Source organism: Ursus maritimus, unplaced genomic scaffold (assembly GCF_017311325.1).
Source record: "Ursus maritimus isolate PB19 unplaced genomic scaffold, ASM1731132v1 scaffold_21, whole genome shotgun sequence".
NCBI classification, from domain to species: Eukaryota; Metazoa; Chordata; class Mammalia; order Carnivora; family Ursidae; genus Ursus; species Ursus maritimus.
This window is the reverse complement of record NW_024424564.1, coordinates 16,622,716-16,639,731: the sequence shown is the minus strand read 5'-3', so window position 1 is coordinate 16,639,731 and position 17,016 is coordinate 16,622,716. Positions and strand designations below refer to the sequence as shown.

General features: G+C 35.0%; 1 protein-coding gene across 10 annotated transcripts in view; it reads left to right on the top strand.

Moving 5' to 3' along the window:
• The window catches only part of OSBPL8 (oxysterol binding protein like 8), a 157,679-nt gene that overhangs the window by 111,587 nt on the left and 29,076 nt on the right, over positions 1–17,016 (top strand). For all 10 annotated transcript variants that reach the window (XM_040637284.1, XM_040637282.1, XM_040637283.1 and 7 more), the window contains 7 exons: positions 2,517–2,594; positions 4,653–4,754; positions 6,937–7,140; positions 9,685–9,769; positions 11,653–11,824; positions 14,857–15,094; positions 15,693–15,877. In XM_040637284.1, coding sequence (XP_040493218.1) covers positions 2,517–2,594; positions 4,653–4,754; positions 6,937–7,140; positions 9,685–9,769; positions 11,653–11,824; positions 14,857–15,094; positions 15,693–15,877 — 1,064 coding nt within the window. The remainder of the gene's footprint in view (positions 1–2,516; positions 2,595–4,652; positions 4,755–6,936; positions 7,141–9,684; positions 9,770–11,652; positions 11,825–14,856; positions 15,095–15,692; positions 15,878–17,016) is intronic.

Here is a 17,016-nt window from a genome sequence, read left to right as displayed (position 1 = left end):
AACCTGTAGATTCAGAAAACTTAGGTGTAGTGTATTGAAAAAGCTTGTAGAACTTGGGCAGTGGATTCCCCACCCCCACCCCGCCCCGCCCCAAACTGGCTATACACAATGGCAAAGATTCCTTGAAATGTGTGTTCTCTAAAATTTACCAAGCTCAAGTGACCCTCTTCTGCCCTGCCGGTGCCTTATATACTAGAATCTTTTAGGAATCACCGAGCCAGATCTTGTCAGGGAAACATATTTCCTGTTGATAAATCTTAAATTTGAGTCTGCTAAAATTGTGTGAATAGTTTTAGAAGGTGAGAAATCATTACAGTGAAATGGCTAAGAGCATGAGACTGGGAATTAGGTAGACCAGGTTACAAATCCCAGCTCATCTACTTACTGGCTTTGTGACTTTGGGAAGTTATTTTTTCATTGGTTAGTCTTGGTTTTCTTAATAGCAAAAGGGAGATACTATTACTATCTCATAGGTTTGCTTGGAGGATTAAATGAGGTAGTGCACATTGAAGTGTTTAGAAAAGTACTTGGTAAAGAATAAGCAGCCATTAATTTCCATTAGCATTTATTCTTCATTTATTAGTGTCTAAGAAGTACATTACACATTCTCCTATTAAGCTGTGAGAAATAGAAATCATCCTAGTCTTCTGACAATAGTTGTGCCATTTTTAGGTTTTCGGGGGCAAGGAGAACACAGAGACCATTTGGCTTGAGCAACTTTGTAAAATTGTTTTGGTTATCACGATCAGTGCCATTGCCATGAGAGTAAGTAGTATGATGTTTCAAGTTCAGTTCTTAAAGGAGTGACCTTAACAAAAATTTAATTGGGTTAATCCCCACCTTCTGCATTGAGCATAGTTTGTCGTTCCCTTCTATCTAGTGCAACCAGTTATTGTCATCATCACCATAATAACCCATATTTTTTACCAAGTAGCAGAGGTGTTTTTTCAGAGAGATAAAAGAAATGAGTTGGAAATGCTAGTTTAATTTTCATTTTATTAATTCATCAGATATTTAGTGAGCCCTTTCTTTTCCCCAGGTGATAGCTGGGTTTCATTGGTAAATAAGTATGGTCCCTGCCTTCATGGTTCTTCAAATTGAGTGAGGGAGTTTTGTTATCTGTAACAAACCCAAAGTTTTGTTATCTATAATCACACCTAGTGCTTTGCAGGTCTAGCCAGTCAACATTTGAAAGCCACCATTTGGATTAAACCCCATATACTTTCTTGGCACCAGGAGTCATGCTAAGAACTTTAAATACCTTCTCCTATGTCTAACAATAGATAAAACAATAGATAAAAATGAAAATCATAGGACACGGGACACTAAATGTGTTTAATTTTATTGTCCAAGATTTATAGAAGCAGTTTTCACATTTATGTTCTTTTACTCTGGTGAAAGCATGTAGTCTCTTCAAAAGAGTGCTGGATTAGGAGACCTAGATTCCAATCCCTGTGATATTATTGTTAGTTTAGAAAATCAACCTCCAGAGCCTCCCTTTCATGATTTGTAAAATGGAGATAAAACCACTTGTTATGTCTATTTTTAAGGTTCTTTTTTTTTTTTTTTAAGATATATTTATTTGAGAGAGGGAGAGAGAGTGCGAGTGCACCTATGGGGAGGGGCAGAGGGAAAGAAATGAACTCCAGTAAGCGCAGACCCCAATGTGGGGCTCAATCTCACACCCTGAGATCATAAGCTGAGCCAAAATCAAGAGTCAGATGCTTAACTGACTGAGCCACCCAGGCGCCTCTATTTGTCAAGGTTCTAATGAAGATCAAATAAAAATAAGTATAAGCAAAGTCCGGAAACCAGTTTAAGGCAATAATACTTTAGGGTCACTGGATAGGTAGGAAGAAGTAGATGCTAGGAATATTGGTTTTTAAGCACTACAAATTAGATAGTATTTTAATACTAATTTCTGAAGATATACATATTTCTTTCTATTGGAGAAGTAGCAATAGGGCAATGTGTGCAGTAACTTGCTAGAATGCACATGGCTTGGTTGATTTGGAATATTTTAACTGTTAAAAATTACATTGCTTTGGATACTTTCAAGAATAAATCATTGCATGTGTTTCTTAGAAATATTCTGGAAAATAGAATGCAAACATTTACAAATGATCTTATTTAACCTCACATTGTAGATTAATTTATTGATTAGGGTTTTTTTTTTTTTTTAAGTTTGGTTTTGGTTTTTTTTTTAGTAATCTCTACATCCAACGTAAGGCTTGAAGTCATGACCCCAAGATCACGAATTGCATCTGAGCCAGCCAGATACCCCTGATTAGTGTTTATTTTGTGCTTTTGTGAGTTTAACATGGATTAACTTTTAAACTAAAGGTATCTATATAGGGAAACCTGGCATTTGAAAATTTATTTTTGCCTAAATCACAGCAATAAATGGGAAGAATTCACAAACATAGCTTTAACATTAATTTTTATATGCTGTATGTGTAGAATAAGTGAAGATTTTAATTATTATTTCTCTTTTGTTCATTTCTATGTGATTTCAGTCTGAATCTAAACTTTACAATGGCTCGGAGAAAGATAGTTCTGCTTCAAGCAAGCTCACAAAAAAAGAATCTCTCAAGGTTAGTTTCCACAGTTATTTCATAAATAACATTATGCTTTGCATGTGCTTTTGTAAGTAGGCTAACAAGATAAATATGTGTCTCCTGAAGAAAAATAATATCCAGAGAGGCACACATAAAGAATGTTAATATTTGTATGGCACACTGGAGTCAAGAGGCTGCTTGGTGACTGTCCAGTGCTGTCTCAGGCCTCAACTGGCCATTCCTTTGGCTGAGGACTGGATAGTTCTGCACAGTTGTACCTAGTTAGGCACATCACTGTGTTGTAGAACGTGTAATGGGAAGCTCTGGTGCTTTTTGAAATTCAGGTTTACTAACTGCAGGGTCGTGGGGTGAATTTGGCCCACAGGTAGATATATTTGTTTGATTTATACAATGTTTTAAAAATTTGAGGTAACAAATACAAGTTCAGCTTTCCAACCTCTCTTTAAGAAATATGCACTTTGGGGGGCGCCTGGGTGGCACAGCGGTTAGGCGTCTGCCCTCGGTTCAGGGTGTGATCCCGGCATTATGGGATCAAGCCCCACATCAGGCTCCTCCGATATGAGCCTGCTTCTTCCTCTCCCACTCCCCCTGCTTGTGTTCCCTCTCTCGCTGGCTGTCCCTATCTCTGTCAAATAAATAAATAAAATCTTTTTTTAAAAAATGAAAAAAAAAAAAAGGAAATATGCACTTTGGGCTTGCCTTCCAGAATGGCCACAGATCCTGGATCTTAAGAAACACATGCTTTCTAATTGACTCTGATCCCTACATGGTCTATTTTACCCCTTTTTTCTTATATCTGATCCTGTATGCATTTGCATTTGCAATCCCATATTAAATCTACTGTTATTCAGATATGCATATTAATAGAGACCAAAAGTCTGAAGCTTTTTGGCTGTAGAATTATTTAAATTTTGTTAGGTGTATGTAGTCTTTTTGTCATTAAGTGCAACTAGGAAGGTTTTATAACTAAAAGAAATGTATCACTGGTAGACCACTCTTCTCCCATCCATATAATAACAACAAAATAATAACAAGACTATATTAATCCACTGCAGCCTTCCCAGATTATCTCATAGGTAACTTATGAAGGTAAAACTTTGATATTTTAAATGAATTAATATCATTTTATGATTTCTTAAGTATTTATATCTTAGTATCAGGAAAGAGCAAAATTGCCAGTTGCAAACAAATGCAGCATTGTTTGTAATATGAAAAAGCTGATAACAGTGGATTTCCATCAGTAAGAAAACTTGAGAAAAATTATAGAAGCAGTAATAGCATGGGTGGTTAAGAGCATGTCTTTTTGAGCCAGTCTGCCTTTGATGAATCGTGCCTCCATGACTTACTAGCTGTGTGATCCTTGGCAAGTTACTCTTCGTGCCTCAGTTTTCTCATCTGTAAAAGAAGGATAGTAATTGTCTTTCTGGGGTTATTGTGAAGATTAAATGAGGTAGTACTGGTAAAGTGCTTAGAACAGGAACTGGTATGCAGAATGTGTCCAGTAAAAGTTAACTCTTACTGTTTTATTCATACTGAGAAGCTTATATAGCAATTAAATGAGTGAGGTAGGCATGCAAATTCTCCAAAATATATTGAATGGGAGAACCTTTTTTTAAAAACAATACGTTTAAAAAAACAAAACCACAAAAGCTATATATTTCTATAGGTTGTATACATAGAAAAAGCCTAAAAGGATAGTGTTTTCCAAAAGTGTTAATAGTGGTCAATTCTGGGAATTGGAATAGGGTAGGGTATAATAAAGACAGCTGTTAGCTTTATTTGTGTTGCTGGAAATTCATACCATGAGATTGGATGCATGTAGTATTATGTAATTTTTAAAAAAGGTAAAATTCTTCAAAAAGATACAGAGAACTAGTGATCAGAAAAACTGGATTCTAACCTCTAAAAACTCCTACAAGCTCTTAAAAAAAAAAAGTTCTTTTATCCTAAGATGCTAGAATTCTGAAAGAGGCTTAGAATCTTACAGTCTACATATTATAGACCTCAAAAATTTGGATAGAAATTGCCCGTTTCTAATGAATTTTTAATTTTTCTATTATTTCTGTAAAATAGGTGCAAAAGAAAAATTACCGAGAAGAAAAGAAAAGAGCCACAAAGGAGTTACTCAGTACAATCACAGATCCTTCTGTTATTGTTATGGCTGATTGGTTGAAGGTCAGTTTGTATTGAAGTTTAAATTCGAATTGCTGGATGTTTACCTACTGAAATAGGAAAGCCCAGAGTGCACCTGAAGCCTTCAAGACAGAAACAACTCCTGGGATGATTGTTTTTCACTGGTAACCTATTAATTGTATCCCAGAGGTTCTATGTTCCAGTCTTAATGGGGAGAAGGAAACTTAATGTTGTCTGTCTTGAAATAACATCAAATATGGATAGCAGTTCTTTTTGAAAGAATTTTTGGTTTGTGTGAATTATGTAGTTTAAAGAAATATTTTGCTGTTCAAACTATCTTATTGAGAAGATATGAAACAAAGTTAATATAAAAGTTATCATTTGGAAAGGATTAATTTTCAGAAAAACATGCTGTTTCCATACCTTATTTTGGCCTCTGGTTATTTCCACTTACTTTCCTTTTTTATCATCCCCCACTATCCTCTTTTTCATTCTTATCTGAAGAATATTTAGTAGGAATCTCTCAGACTAATGCTAAGTTTAAGAATGATCTCCCAGGAAATTTTAGTACCTGGCATTAATCTAAAAATCACCCCAGCCCTGAGCATTTTCCACTCTCCCAAAAAGTTGATACAACCTCCAACATAAAATCCTTAGGAGATCTTTTGTGGAAGTTCTCTCACTAAACTGGGAGCCTAATGAAAGTTTCCTTGTTAGTTCAGGTGTACTAGGGTCTTCTTCAGTGTTGTACAGAAAACACATTCTGACTTACTTTGACTCTACTTAAAAGTCTTTAAGCTTCACATCTCACTTGGGTTTTTCAGAACTAAACTTCTTCCTCTTGTCTTCTGACATTGGATTCCTGCAGCTAATCCCCTAAAAGTCCCCAACACATCCCCTGGCTGACTTTCTAAATCATACCTTTATTCTGATATTTGCCATCCATGTTCTATTGTCATATGTCCCAGATCCAGAATGTTATCTTAAGATAACTCTTCCTTTTGCTTTTCTTGTTTTTCCATTTCTTTTATATAAACAAATACTTTTCTCAAAGATTTTCTCTTTTCTTCATTCCTGGCCCCAAACTCCCCCTTACTATTTTTTTTTTTTTTAATTTACACTTACTGTGGTATGCCTGTTTCAGGGGCTAGGGAGTCCTATATTTATTTCATAATTCATAAAAGTGCATTGAGAGAGCAGATGTTTTACAGGAAATAAAGTGAAGATAATTCCTAGTTTTTATTCTAAATATATTAGCGTTCTTTTCAGTGTTGTGAATTCAGTGACTTGCATAGAAACATTTTTAAAGGATGACAGAAATAGAAATTGATAGGAAAAAACAGTTATAGACCTGTTATTGACATAACATTAAGTCCTGGGACAAGGAACATTTTGGGACTAGAGGGAGAGATTCAGGTAACTGTCTTTTAAAATTCCCCCAAGAACTTAAATGGCACACTTTATCTAATTACTAAGAACAAGGTAACTTAGAGAAGGTAATTTTAGGGGTTGGAAGAGAGTTCTCCCCTCTTCCTACCACTCAATGAATATTTAGGGAATGCCTGATGTTTGTGCTAGCAGTGATTTCAGCACTGTTGATGTAGTGGTAGGGGGGAAAAATCTTAAAAGGTGGAATTATCTTGGGATCTCTGTATGGCTCAGTCGGTTAAGCGGCTTCCTTGGGCTCAGGTCATGATCCCAGGGTCCTGGGATCAAGATCCACCTTGGGCTCTCTGCTCAGCAGGGAGCCTTCTTCTGCCTGTGCCTGCTGCTCCCCCTGCTTGTTCTCTCTCTCTATCTCTCTCTGACAAATAAATAAATAAAAATCTTTTAAAAAGGTGGAATTTTCTTATACTCCCACAAATAAAATTATGGTAGTTGCTAAGAAGAGGAGAATCTTGGTACTACGAAAGTATATTTTAATGGCTCCTGAGCTGGCCGGGTGGGTTAGGAAACCCATTCTACTTGGCACATTATTTTGAAACTGTTGACGTAGTCTCTGGCTAGACTTTAAGTTCCTCAGAGGCAAGAACCGCGCTATTTTTATCTTTGTGTGCAGTGCTTACCATCTAATAGCTGGAAAAAAAAAATCTACTGAATTTAAAATGTATATTTTGTGGAAATTTTAGATTAAAACATCCTGTTTGCCATTACTGAGGTTTTATATTGTGGAGCAAAAAGAGAAAAAGAGCTTTTTTTCCTAAATAAACTTGTCTTTCTGTAGATTCGTGGAACTCTAAAGAGCTGGACCAAGTTGTGGTGTGTTTTGAAACCCGGGGTGCTACTGATTTATAAAACCCAAAAAAATGGTCAGTGGGTAGGAACAGTCCTTCTGAATGCCTGTGAAATCATTGAACGTCCATCAAAAAAGGATGGCTTTTGTTTCAAACTTTTTCATCCTTTGGAACAGTCTATTTGGGCAGTGAAGGTAAGTAAGCACTTGTTACGTAGGTAAAAGGTAAAGATGACAACCTGTGAGTTTCAGAATGGAGATAAAAATCAATTAATCTAATGATTTCTGACCCCTGCCAGGACTTCCAAATTTGCTTCTGTTTTCAAGTGCATTAGTCCTCTTTTTGTCTCTACCTACAATGAACTGTGAACCAGAAGGCTTTGTTTACCTTTAAGATCTAAATTTAAAATTTTTGCAGGAAATTTCTCAAATTTTTATTGTACCTTATAATGTCTTCTCTGTGGCGATTCAGTTTGTACTGTTTTTTTTTATTGCAATTACTAACTTTGCTTTGTAATAGTGTATCATATTTATAGGGAGTGTTTTTGTTTCCATCAAAATTATAAGATCCTCTAGAACAGAGCTGCCATTTATTTTTGTGGTCTTTCCTATAGTGATGTAAATATGTGACAAGAAGGGTATAAATAGAAGCAGTCATACTTACTCTTGAGATTCAGCATTCTTTGAAGATGGAGCTTTGTTTTAAAACTAAAAAGTATTACCATGGTCACTCTTGTGTGTAAAAGCAGAAACTTAGGAAAATAGTAATGCAGGGCACCTGGGTGGCTCAGTCTGTTAAGCGTCTGCCTTCTGCTCAGGTCATGATCCCAAGGTCCTGGGATCCAGCCCCATATCAGGCTCCTTGCTCAGCAGGGAGCCCACTTCTCCCTCTGCCTGCCCTTCTTCTCCCTGCTTGTGCTCTCTTTCTCTGTCAAATAAATAAATAAAATCATAAAAAATAAAAGAAAATAGGAATGCCTTATTTGATTAACTACCAAGGAGTTCTACAGACATTAGACATGCACTAAATGCTAATGGAATAAGTGGATTTAGTTTAAATTTTTACAAAGCAATCATTATTTTAGTTTCTCAGAAGGTCAGTTATACATGAATAAAGGGTATAGAGGTTCTTCTTTAAGGCAAGCCACCTAACTGAGACTTAGGGTTAAACAAAAGTAACTCAGCTTTTAAATATCTTTTGGTATTGCTTAATTAGGCAATATACATACGCCTATAAAATACCTGGACTTTTAACCTTCATTTCAGTAGCCTATAGTCATAGCAGAAGTAGATTTAGGATTAGAGAATTAGTTCCATTCTGGGATTAGGCACTTCCCACAGGGAAAGAATTTAACCCAAAGAACCTCTGTTAGTTATATATCATGTGATTCTCAAGTGAAAAAAACAACTTTTAAAATGTTTTCTGTATAGTATTTATTCTTTACTGCTACTCTTAGGAATTGTAAGAATTATAATGAATTTTTAAATTATCAAAAAAGATTTTTAATGTCAAATTTATTGAATTCCCAGTATTGTTGGGAGGGAGGGAAATTTGTCCAATTAGATGATTTTCAGAACATTCTCCACAAGCAAAATATGCTTAGGATATTATTTAAACAGCTTCAGAGTATCTATGATAAGGTAAAAGTAGAATTTATCAGTTCTTAACTTTGTATCTGGGACTCTTGAGCACTTTATGTGGACTCTTTTAAAAATTCTCATACCTTTAAGGAGGTTATAATTTTCCCTGTTACCCAGATAAAGAAATTGAGGCCTACAGAAGTTACTTAAGTAATTTTTCTAGCACAGAACCAAGCTCGAAACCCAAGCAGTCTGACTAGATCCTACTCTATGCTGGTTGTAGGAACTGGGCAATAAATTATAAAGCTATTTGAAAATATCACCCAAGTGATACTACAGGATTTGTTAAAATTATATTGATTTTTTTCTGCTTTTTCATGTTGAATCTATATCTTCTTTATGTTTATGCTTCTCAAATTCATTTTATTCTTTGATCTTGCAACTTAAAAGTAGGCTTTGTCTGTCAAAATTATACTATTAGTTCTATCCTCAGATTTTCTTTCCAGGGAAGAACTGGGTTCACCTAAATTTAGCCTTGGTGATACTAATTACTATAGAGTTCTTGGTGTTGTATACTCCTAAAACAAATAACCCTGGCCAACAACAACGACAAAATTCCTCTTTCTTTCTGGAAAAATAAAATGAGCTTTTTTCATTGGTATTTTATAACAAGTATTTTATAACCATTATATCAATGGTTGTAAAATAGAGATTTTCCCTAGACCTAGTCAAAATTCATTTCTCTTTTTCTTGTAAATTATAACTATATTTCCAGCTTTTTTTTTTTTAGGTCTCTAGAAATTTAATATTATTTATCTTAGTAGTATCTGTGGGATGGAAATTTCTCTATTAAATTAAAATTTGGTCTAGTATAATTAAGTGCAGGTTTCTCTTTACTATGTGAACAATAAGTAGGGATGTTTAATGATAGCTATAAGTTGTTCAGTTTTCTTGTAAGGAGGTATATTTGTTGGAAGAGGAAAACTTTTATTAATACTTACCATCTGCTTTCTTAAGAAGCATGAGATTAAAGCTTGTTTGCTTTTAGATTATAATCCATGCCTATGTTAGATTGTTACAGGTAATAGTGGATAATATGAAGTTGAGATTTCATAGTACTTACGGTATACCATTTATTTTATTTTAATTTATTTTAAGGGTCCAAAAGGTGAAGCAGTTGGATCTATAACTCAGCCCTTACCTAGCAGTTATCTGATCATCCGAGCTACTTCAGAGTCAGATGGTAAATATAGATTTTGATGGATTTGATTTTGGTCCTCATTTTTAAGGGTTTATTTTATATGCCACTGTGTATTTTCCTTTGGGGAAAATCTCTTTAGTATGGTATTTGCAGCAAAGGTATTGTAATCATAAATTGCTTTTGATACTAAAATATCATTAACTTTGTAGACAGGGAAATCTGATAGGAAGGAAGCACTGTAAAATGAAGTGACAAATTGGCAGCCTAAAGTTTTCTTTTTCATCCTCCATTGACATATTAACACCTTTTGACTTGGTGTTCTTTGTGGTAATTCATTAAGTTTTATAATTTTAGAGGTACATTTAATATACTATTTGTATTTTATTATAAAAATTAACATTTGTGGGCTGCCTGGGTGGCTCAGTTGGCTGAGCATCCAACTGTTGGCTTCAGCTTGACTGGGAGATCAAGTCCCATGTCAGGCTCCGCACTCAGCAGGGAGTCTGTTTACCTTCTGCCCCTCCTCCCTGCTCTCGCACACACGCTCTCTCTCAAATAAGTAAACCTTTTTTTAAAAAAAATTAACATTTAGGGGTGCCTAGGTGGCTCAGTTAGTTGAGCGTCTGCCTTTGGCTTAGGTCCTGGTCTCAGGGTCCTGGGATAGAGCCCCACATCAGGCTCCCTGCTCAGCAGGGAGTCTGCTTCTCCCTCTCCCTCTGCCTGCCACTCGGCCTGCTTGTACTTGCTGTCAAATAAATAAAATATTTTTAAAATTAACATTTATAACACATATACACTGTTTTGAGTTTTTTTATATAAGAGATTGAAGCAATCTGGAAAAAGCAGAACTTACTTATGTGAAAGCAAACCTAACTTTAAAACCTTAATAATTGGGGGCACCTGGGTGGCACAGTCGTTAAGCGTCTGCCTTCAGCTCAGGGTGTGATCCCGGCGTTCTGGGATCAAGCCCCACATCAGGCTCCTCTGCTGGGAGCCTGCTTCTTCATCTCCCACTCCCCCTGCTTGTGTTCCCTCTCTCTCTGGCTGTCTGTCTGTCAAATAAATAAATAAAATCTTTTAAAAAAATTAAAAAAAATAAAACCTTAATAATTGATAATGGATTTCTTCCTCACTTTTATGTTTTATAATTTAGCTTAGCCTAGCGAATCTTGTGACCTTTCAAAGTTTACTTTTACCTGATGATTATTTTTAAAATTAAAATACCACAGGCACAAGGTTACATTATGAAAGTGTTTTACTTAACTGATATTTATGGCAGACATTGAAACATACATATACATTTTTAAGAGCAACTAACAGGTTTTGTTGTTTTGTTGGGGTTTTTTTTTGGTTTGTTTTTGTTTTGTTTTGTTTGCTAATACAGTTCTAAATTTTAATTTAAAAAATAAAGTTATTAGTGTTTCTACTAATATGGCAGTTCTTGACAATACTGTATAGGCATTTCCATGACTCAGAAATTTCATACATATGAGTAGATTGGATGGTAAACCTGGGGATAGACCTTTAACAACAACAAAACATCATTTTAATAAATTTGTTTATAGTAGAAACATAATGTCTTCAGTATATTTTATGTTCCTTCTTTGGTAGTTGCAAATTGTACTACCTGTTACTATTCTAAGATTTTAAAAATAAAGTACATTTATTTTAGATTAGGTGTACTTTCTAATGCATCCTATATGCTATTTACCAGTGGTTTCTAGATGCTTTGTAAAAAGCACTTGTTAAACTGAAAAATCGCATTAAAAAAATCCTTGCAAGACTTTATATTCAAATTAACTTTGACAGTTCATGTTTCTGAAAGAAATAATAGTATGCTTAAAGGTTAATGGCGTTAAATTAAGATGGCTGCTGGTTTTTACAGTTTCTTGAACTACACTGCTTACAAATCTGTGTTCTTCTAGGAAGGTGCTGGATGGATGCTTTGGAGTTGGCTTTGAAATGTTCTAGTCTTCTTAAACGTACAATGATCAGGGAAGGAAAGGAACATGACCTGAGCATTTCATCAGACAGTACACATGTGACTTTGTATGGCTTATTACGTGCTAACAATCTCCACAGTGGTGACAACTTTCAGTGAGTAGCTACTGTCACTAATTTTTATAAGGGATTATGTTGTTCACTAGGTGAGTTGGTGGGCCTAGAATTTTTATAGTGTATCTAAAATTGAGCTTGGCTGTTTTCTTCCTATTTTATGGCCTCAGGCCTGATTTGAGATCTGTTCAGTTGCTGTTACAAGGTATAGAAAGTTATTTCCTTGATTTCAGCTAATGTGAATTAATTATTCTTTCCCAAATATATACCTTGTCTTTGTACATTTGTACATGGTGTTCCCTCCATTAAGAATGTTTCCTGGTCCTCATTGCTCTTTTCTCCTGTTATAATCATGTTCTTCAAGACCAGTCTCAAATATTATATCAAGTGCAAAGCCTTTCCTGCTTCATGACAGTAAGATGTAATCTGTTCTTCTATTGCTGTTCTTTAACACTTTTTAATTTTTTTGGTAGTGGCACTTACTCTACATGGTATTTGTGGAATTCTCCCGTTACTATATTGTAAGTGTTTCAGGTTGGAACTGTATCCTGTTTGTGGTTTTATCCTCTGAAATATTCATTGTAGTTAATACTAAAAAAAATATTTCCCTAAGGAAACTAACAAATACTTTGTTTGAGGTTCACATCGCTTGTTGCTTTGTAGGAAGAATTTTAGATTTCCCTTCTCCTCCCTTGTCCCAGTACTCAACTTCTGCTCTGAAACTACTTATTCCCATCAACATTGAGGTTACTTTCCTCAAAGTTAAGAACGAATGTTTGGAGGGGCCTCTTCCCAAGATTTTTCCCTCGAAGCTCCTCAGCTGTAAATAGTCCATTGTTTTTATTGAATCCCAGGTAATTTTTAAGTGCTATTATTTTGCAGTCCTAAAACTTCTTCTGCTTCACATTTTTATTAATTTAAATTTTTTGAGCCTCTTTTCTATATAAGACATTATACATACTTTTCTGTATTATTCACTGCATTATATAGGAAGATCAGATATGATCCTAAATTTGAATCCAGTACAACAGTTTACTAGCTCTTTGATCCTAAAGAGACATTTTATTTTGTTTTGTTTGAAACCTGTAAAATGCCAGGCAACTATAAATAATAGGAAGATAAGAATGACATAAACAACCAAAGGGGAGGGATGCTTTAGGGTAATATAGGACCAGGAGAATTTAAAGGATGGAAAGATAACATTCAGCTAGGGAATCAGGAAACAGATTTTTACAAAGGTAGAATCAACATAGCAATGTGTTCATTTGGCTATATGACAGAACATGAGCTAAGAGCTGATGATGCAGAGATAAAGGGAATGGAGGCCTACCTTTGTCTGCTTGGATGTAAGGGACAGGGAGTGGGTGAAGTTAAAGATTACAAGTTTTAAGGCTGAGTGACTAGTAAGACAATGGTAAAATTTTTAAAAAGGACCATGTTGGGAGATGATGATTTATTAAATATTGGACATGTTGAGGATGCATTGGTCCCAGGACATATAGATGATATCAGCCAAGCATTTAAAAACATGGGCCTGAAGCTTATTCATGCATGGGTTTGAAAATAAAATAGAAATGATGGTGAAGGCTTGAAATTGGCAAGCTTGCCAAAAGAAAGAGAGGATAGAGAAAATAAGAGGACCAAGGAAGATTAAAATATCTTAAGGATGAAAGGAAGTAAGGGATCAGAGAGCTTAAAGAGTCAAACCATAGTTAGTGCAACCTGAGCACTAAGACCATTTCAAGGAAATTAATCATCAAAATCGCAGAGAAGTCACAGAAGATGAAGATTAGACAAGGCCATTGGATTTGTCAACTAAGCCATCATTAGTGACCTTTAAGGGAACAGATTCAGTGGATTCAGGGGAGTGAAAACCAGATCATGAGAGGCTAAGAAGTGTAGATGGTAAGAAAACAGGGACAGAATTTGAGACTACATTTTTAAAATACATGATTATAAAGGGAAAGAAAGAAAATAAGTACTATAAAAATGAATTTCTGTTAGAAATTTTTTGGTTAGGGGAGCCTGGGTGCCTCTGTCAATGAAGCGTGCAGCTCTTGATTTCAGCTCAGATGGTGATCTCAGAGTTGTGGGATCTATGTCTGGTTCTGTGCTCAGAACAGAGTCTGCTTGAGATTCTCTCTCCCTCCCTCTGCCCCTGCCCCCACTCACACACTCCCTCTCTATTTATTTATTTATGTATATATGTATGTATGTATGTATGTATTTAAAAGATTCTTTGGTTAAAATCCAAACAAATGAATATTTTGGAAAAAAAATTTTTTACACCTTTGTTTTATTCTGGAAGTGAGGGTTTTTGTTTTTTTGGTTTTTTTGGTTTTTTTTAAGATTTTATTTATTTATTTGACAGAGAGAGAGAGTGAGCATGCACAAGCAGGGAGGTTTTTTTAAATTCCTTTTTGTACAGATTATTAACCCTAATCACCATAAGTAAGAATAGGGTTGGGGTACAGTAACTTAATCAATTATAGGCAATAGGTTTATTTCCATAAACTGAAATTTCCATTAGCAATTCTTCTTGAACTTTTTTCTCAAGATAAGCCTATGAGTCAAGTATTAGAGAGGATTACTTTAATATTTTCACTTACTTTGAGTGACTTTGGAGAGACCTTTACAGGGGGAAAGCCATAATTCATTTGAGCTCACTTGAAAATCTGATGGTCTTGACTTGAAGTTTTTCTTTAGACCAGAAGTGATAGCGAGGTTGATTCAAGTGATGTTTATAAAACAAAAAAAAAATCTAACAAGGGGAAGTCTAAAATTTTGCTTTTGGAAGCTTTTACAGCTTTTAAAGAGGCAAAGAACTCAGAATGTCTTCTTTAAATATTTCCCAGGTTTTTATTTAATTTCTCTGTGCCTTTATTTACTAATCTGTAAAGTGAGAATAGTAATATTACTTACAGTGTTATTTTTGAGGGTTAACTGAGTAAAACTGAGTAAATCACAGAACAGTGCCTGACACTTAAAGTCTCAATAAATGTTATATTTCATTCTGATTTACAAATTAAATATTCTTAATCTCCTTTATTCTTCCTCCTAATCTTTCCCTCAAGGTTAAATGATAGTGAAATTGAACGACAGCATTTTAAGGACCAAGATATGTATTCTGATAAATCTGATAAAGAAAATGATCAAGAGCATGATGAGTCTGATAATGAGGTGATGGGGAAAAGTGAAGAAAGTGACACAGATACATCAGAAAGGCAAGATGACTCTTACATAGAACCTGAGCCCATTGAGCCTTTAAAGGAGACTACCTACACTGAACAGAGCCATGAAGAACTTGGAGAGGTAAAAGTCTAATATTCAGATATTCTGATTTTCTAATTCTTAGGAATTTCCAAGTGAAATTGAAGATATTTCTTTGACCTATTGCTTATTTTCCTGAAAGAGAATATTTGTATGATACCTATTTTATTTTTAAAGTCACATACATATGAAATGTATTAGAATTTATAAACAGTTAAATATGTATACTCACACGAGTACCAATACATTCTGTTAAAGTTTACATTTTCTTCAAGTTTGTTTTTGAAATAGGATAGTACTATTTGATGTCATTGCCAGGTACAATGTAAATTACAAGGATACATGAGCTTATAACTTTCTTGTTATTGCTAGTGCATAGAAATAAATATAGTATAAAATAATAGCATGTAATGGTTTTTGTAATGAATTCTTCGTATATATCCTTCACTTTGCAATTACTCTTTTTAACGTAAGTTTTATAGCTATAGACTTATTATCTTATGAGTTATTTCCACTCTTATTAAGAATGCTTGAAATAGTTCTATGGCGTATTCGGATTTCAACATCAGCTGTCTTACCTACATACCTAATATGTCTGAAATAAATATGACATTTCAGCATTTTTTGTTAATTACTAAAGGCAGGTGAGGCTTCTCAAACTGAAACTGTGTCTGAAGAAAACAAAAGCCTTATCTGGACACTGCTGAAACAAGTCCGTCCTGGCATGGACCTGTCCCGGGTGGTTCTGCCTACATTTATTTTGGAACCTCGTTCTTTCCTGGATAAACTTTCAGATTACTACTATCATGCAGATTTCCTATCTGAGTAAGTAAATTCTCACTTTTTAAAATGAAAGACACTTTATAGTTTAAAAAGATTTTTCAGAAGTCTAAATACAGTGGTTAGGCCTTTCCAAAATCAGGCTCTAATGAGATATCACTCTTCACTCTCTTCACCATTTCTACAGTTGACCTAAATAAGAATTTTTAATACTTTAGTATAATGTTTCCATTTATGAAGTTGAGTTGAGAGATCACAAGGTTGAGGAAGACAAGGAGTCTACCCCTAATGACAGCACTGCTTTCTCAGGCTCTTTGACCTGTTCACTGACCTAACATAGGGAGAGGTGGTTGGCATTTCTTGTGCACCACCGCCCTCCTCCCCCCGCCCCCGGTCCACTAAGCTCTTGTTCAGGTCCCATCTGGGGCTTATACTCTTGTTTATATGTATCCTCTCTGTATGCTTGTGAGGCACGTGCAGCTTACCACAGCCAGGCTAGTTGCTGGCTTATGATATAAATCCCCACTTCCATCTTTGCTTTTCTTCCTGCCAGCTGATCCTGGATATAATTCTGAGGAAGGCATGCATAAAGGAGGTGGAGGAGGAACTGCCCATCTCTTTCCCAGCAGTTTCTTGGAGAACCAGTAAAAGACAGCAACTTTATGCATACCTTTCCAAGCTTTGCTTGCTGCCCCCATTCCAGCTATTCGAGACACTGTTTTCTAAGATACTGAGTTCTGGTATTATGACTGGATTTTTAGATTCTGCATCTATATCTATATTCAGTTTAGTAATTACATTATTAGTCTATTAGTTGCTTACTGAACATTGCAAAAAAAATAAATAAATAAGCTGAATCAAAAGATAATTGAGAAACTAGGATATTTTGGCAAAATAAGGCATACCCAAAGTGTTAATCTCCCTAAAATAAAAAGGGCTCTTAGAAATTTAATGAAATGATCAGCTACCTCATAGAAAAAGAAGTGGAAGAAATGACCAGGTGGTTCAAAAGTGAATAGAAACAGTCCTTAAACATGTAAATCTCACTCAAAATAAGAAAACTGCAGATTCAAATTATTAGCTATTATTTTTTATCCATCACAGTGACCAAAATCCCAAAGCTTTTATACCCCAATTCTGCTTTACATCTTATTATCGTTCTTTTATCTGTCTAGAAATTCATT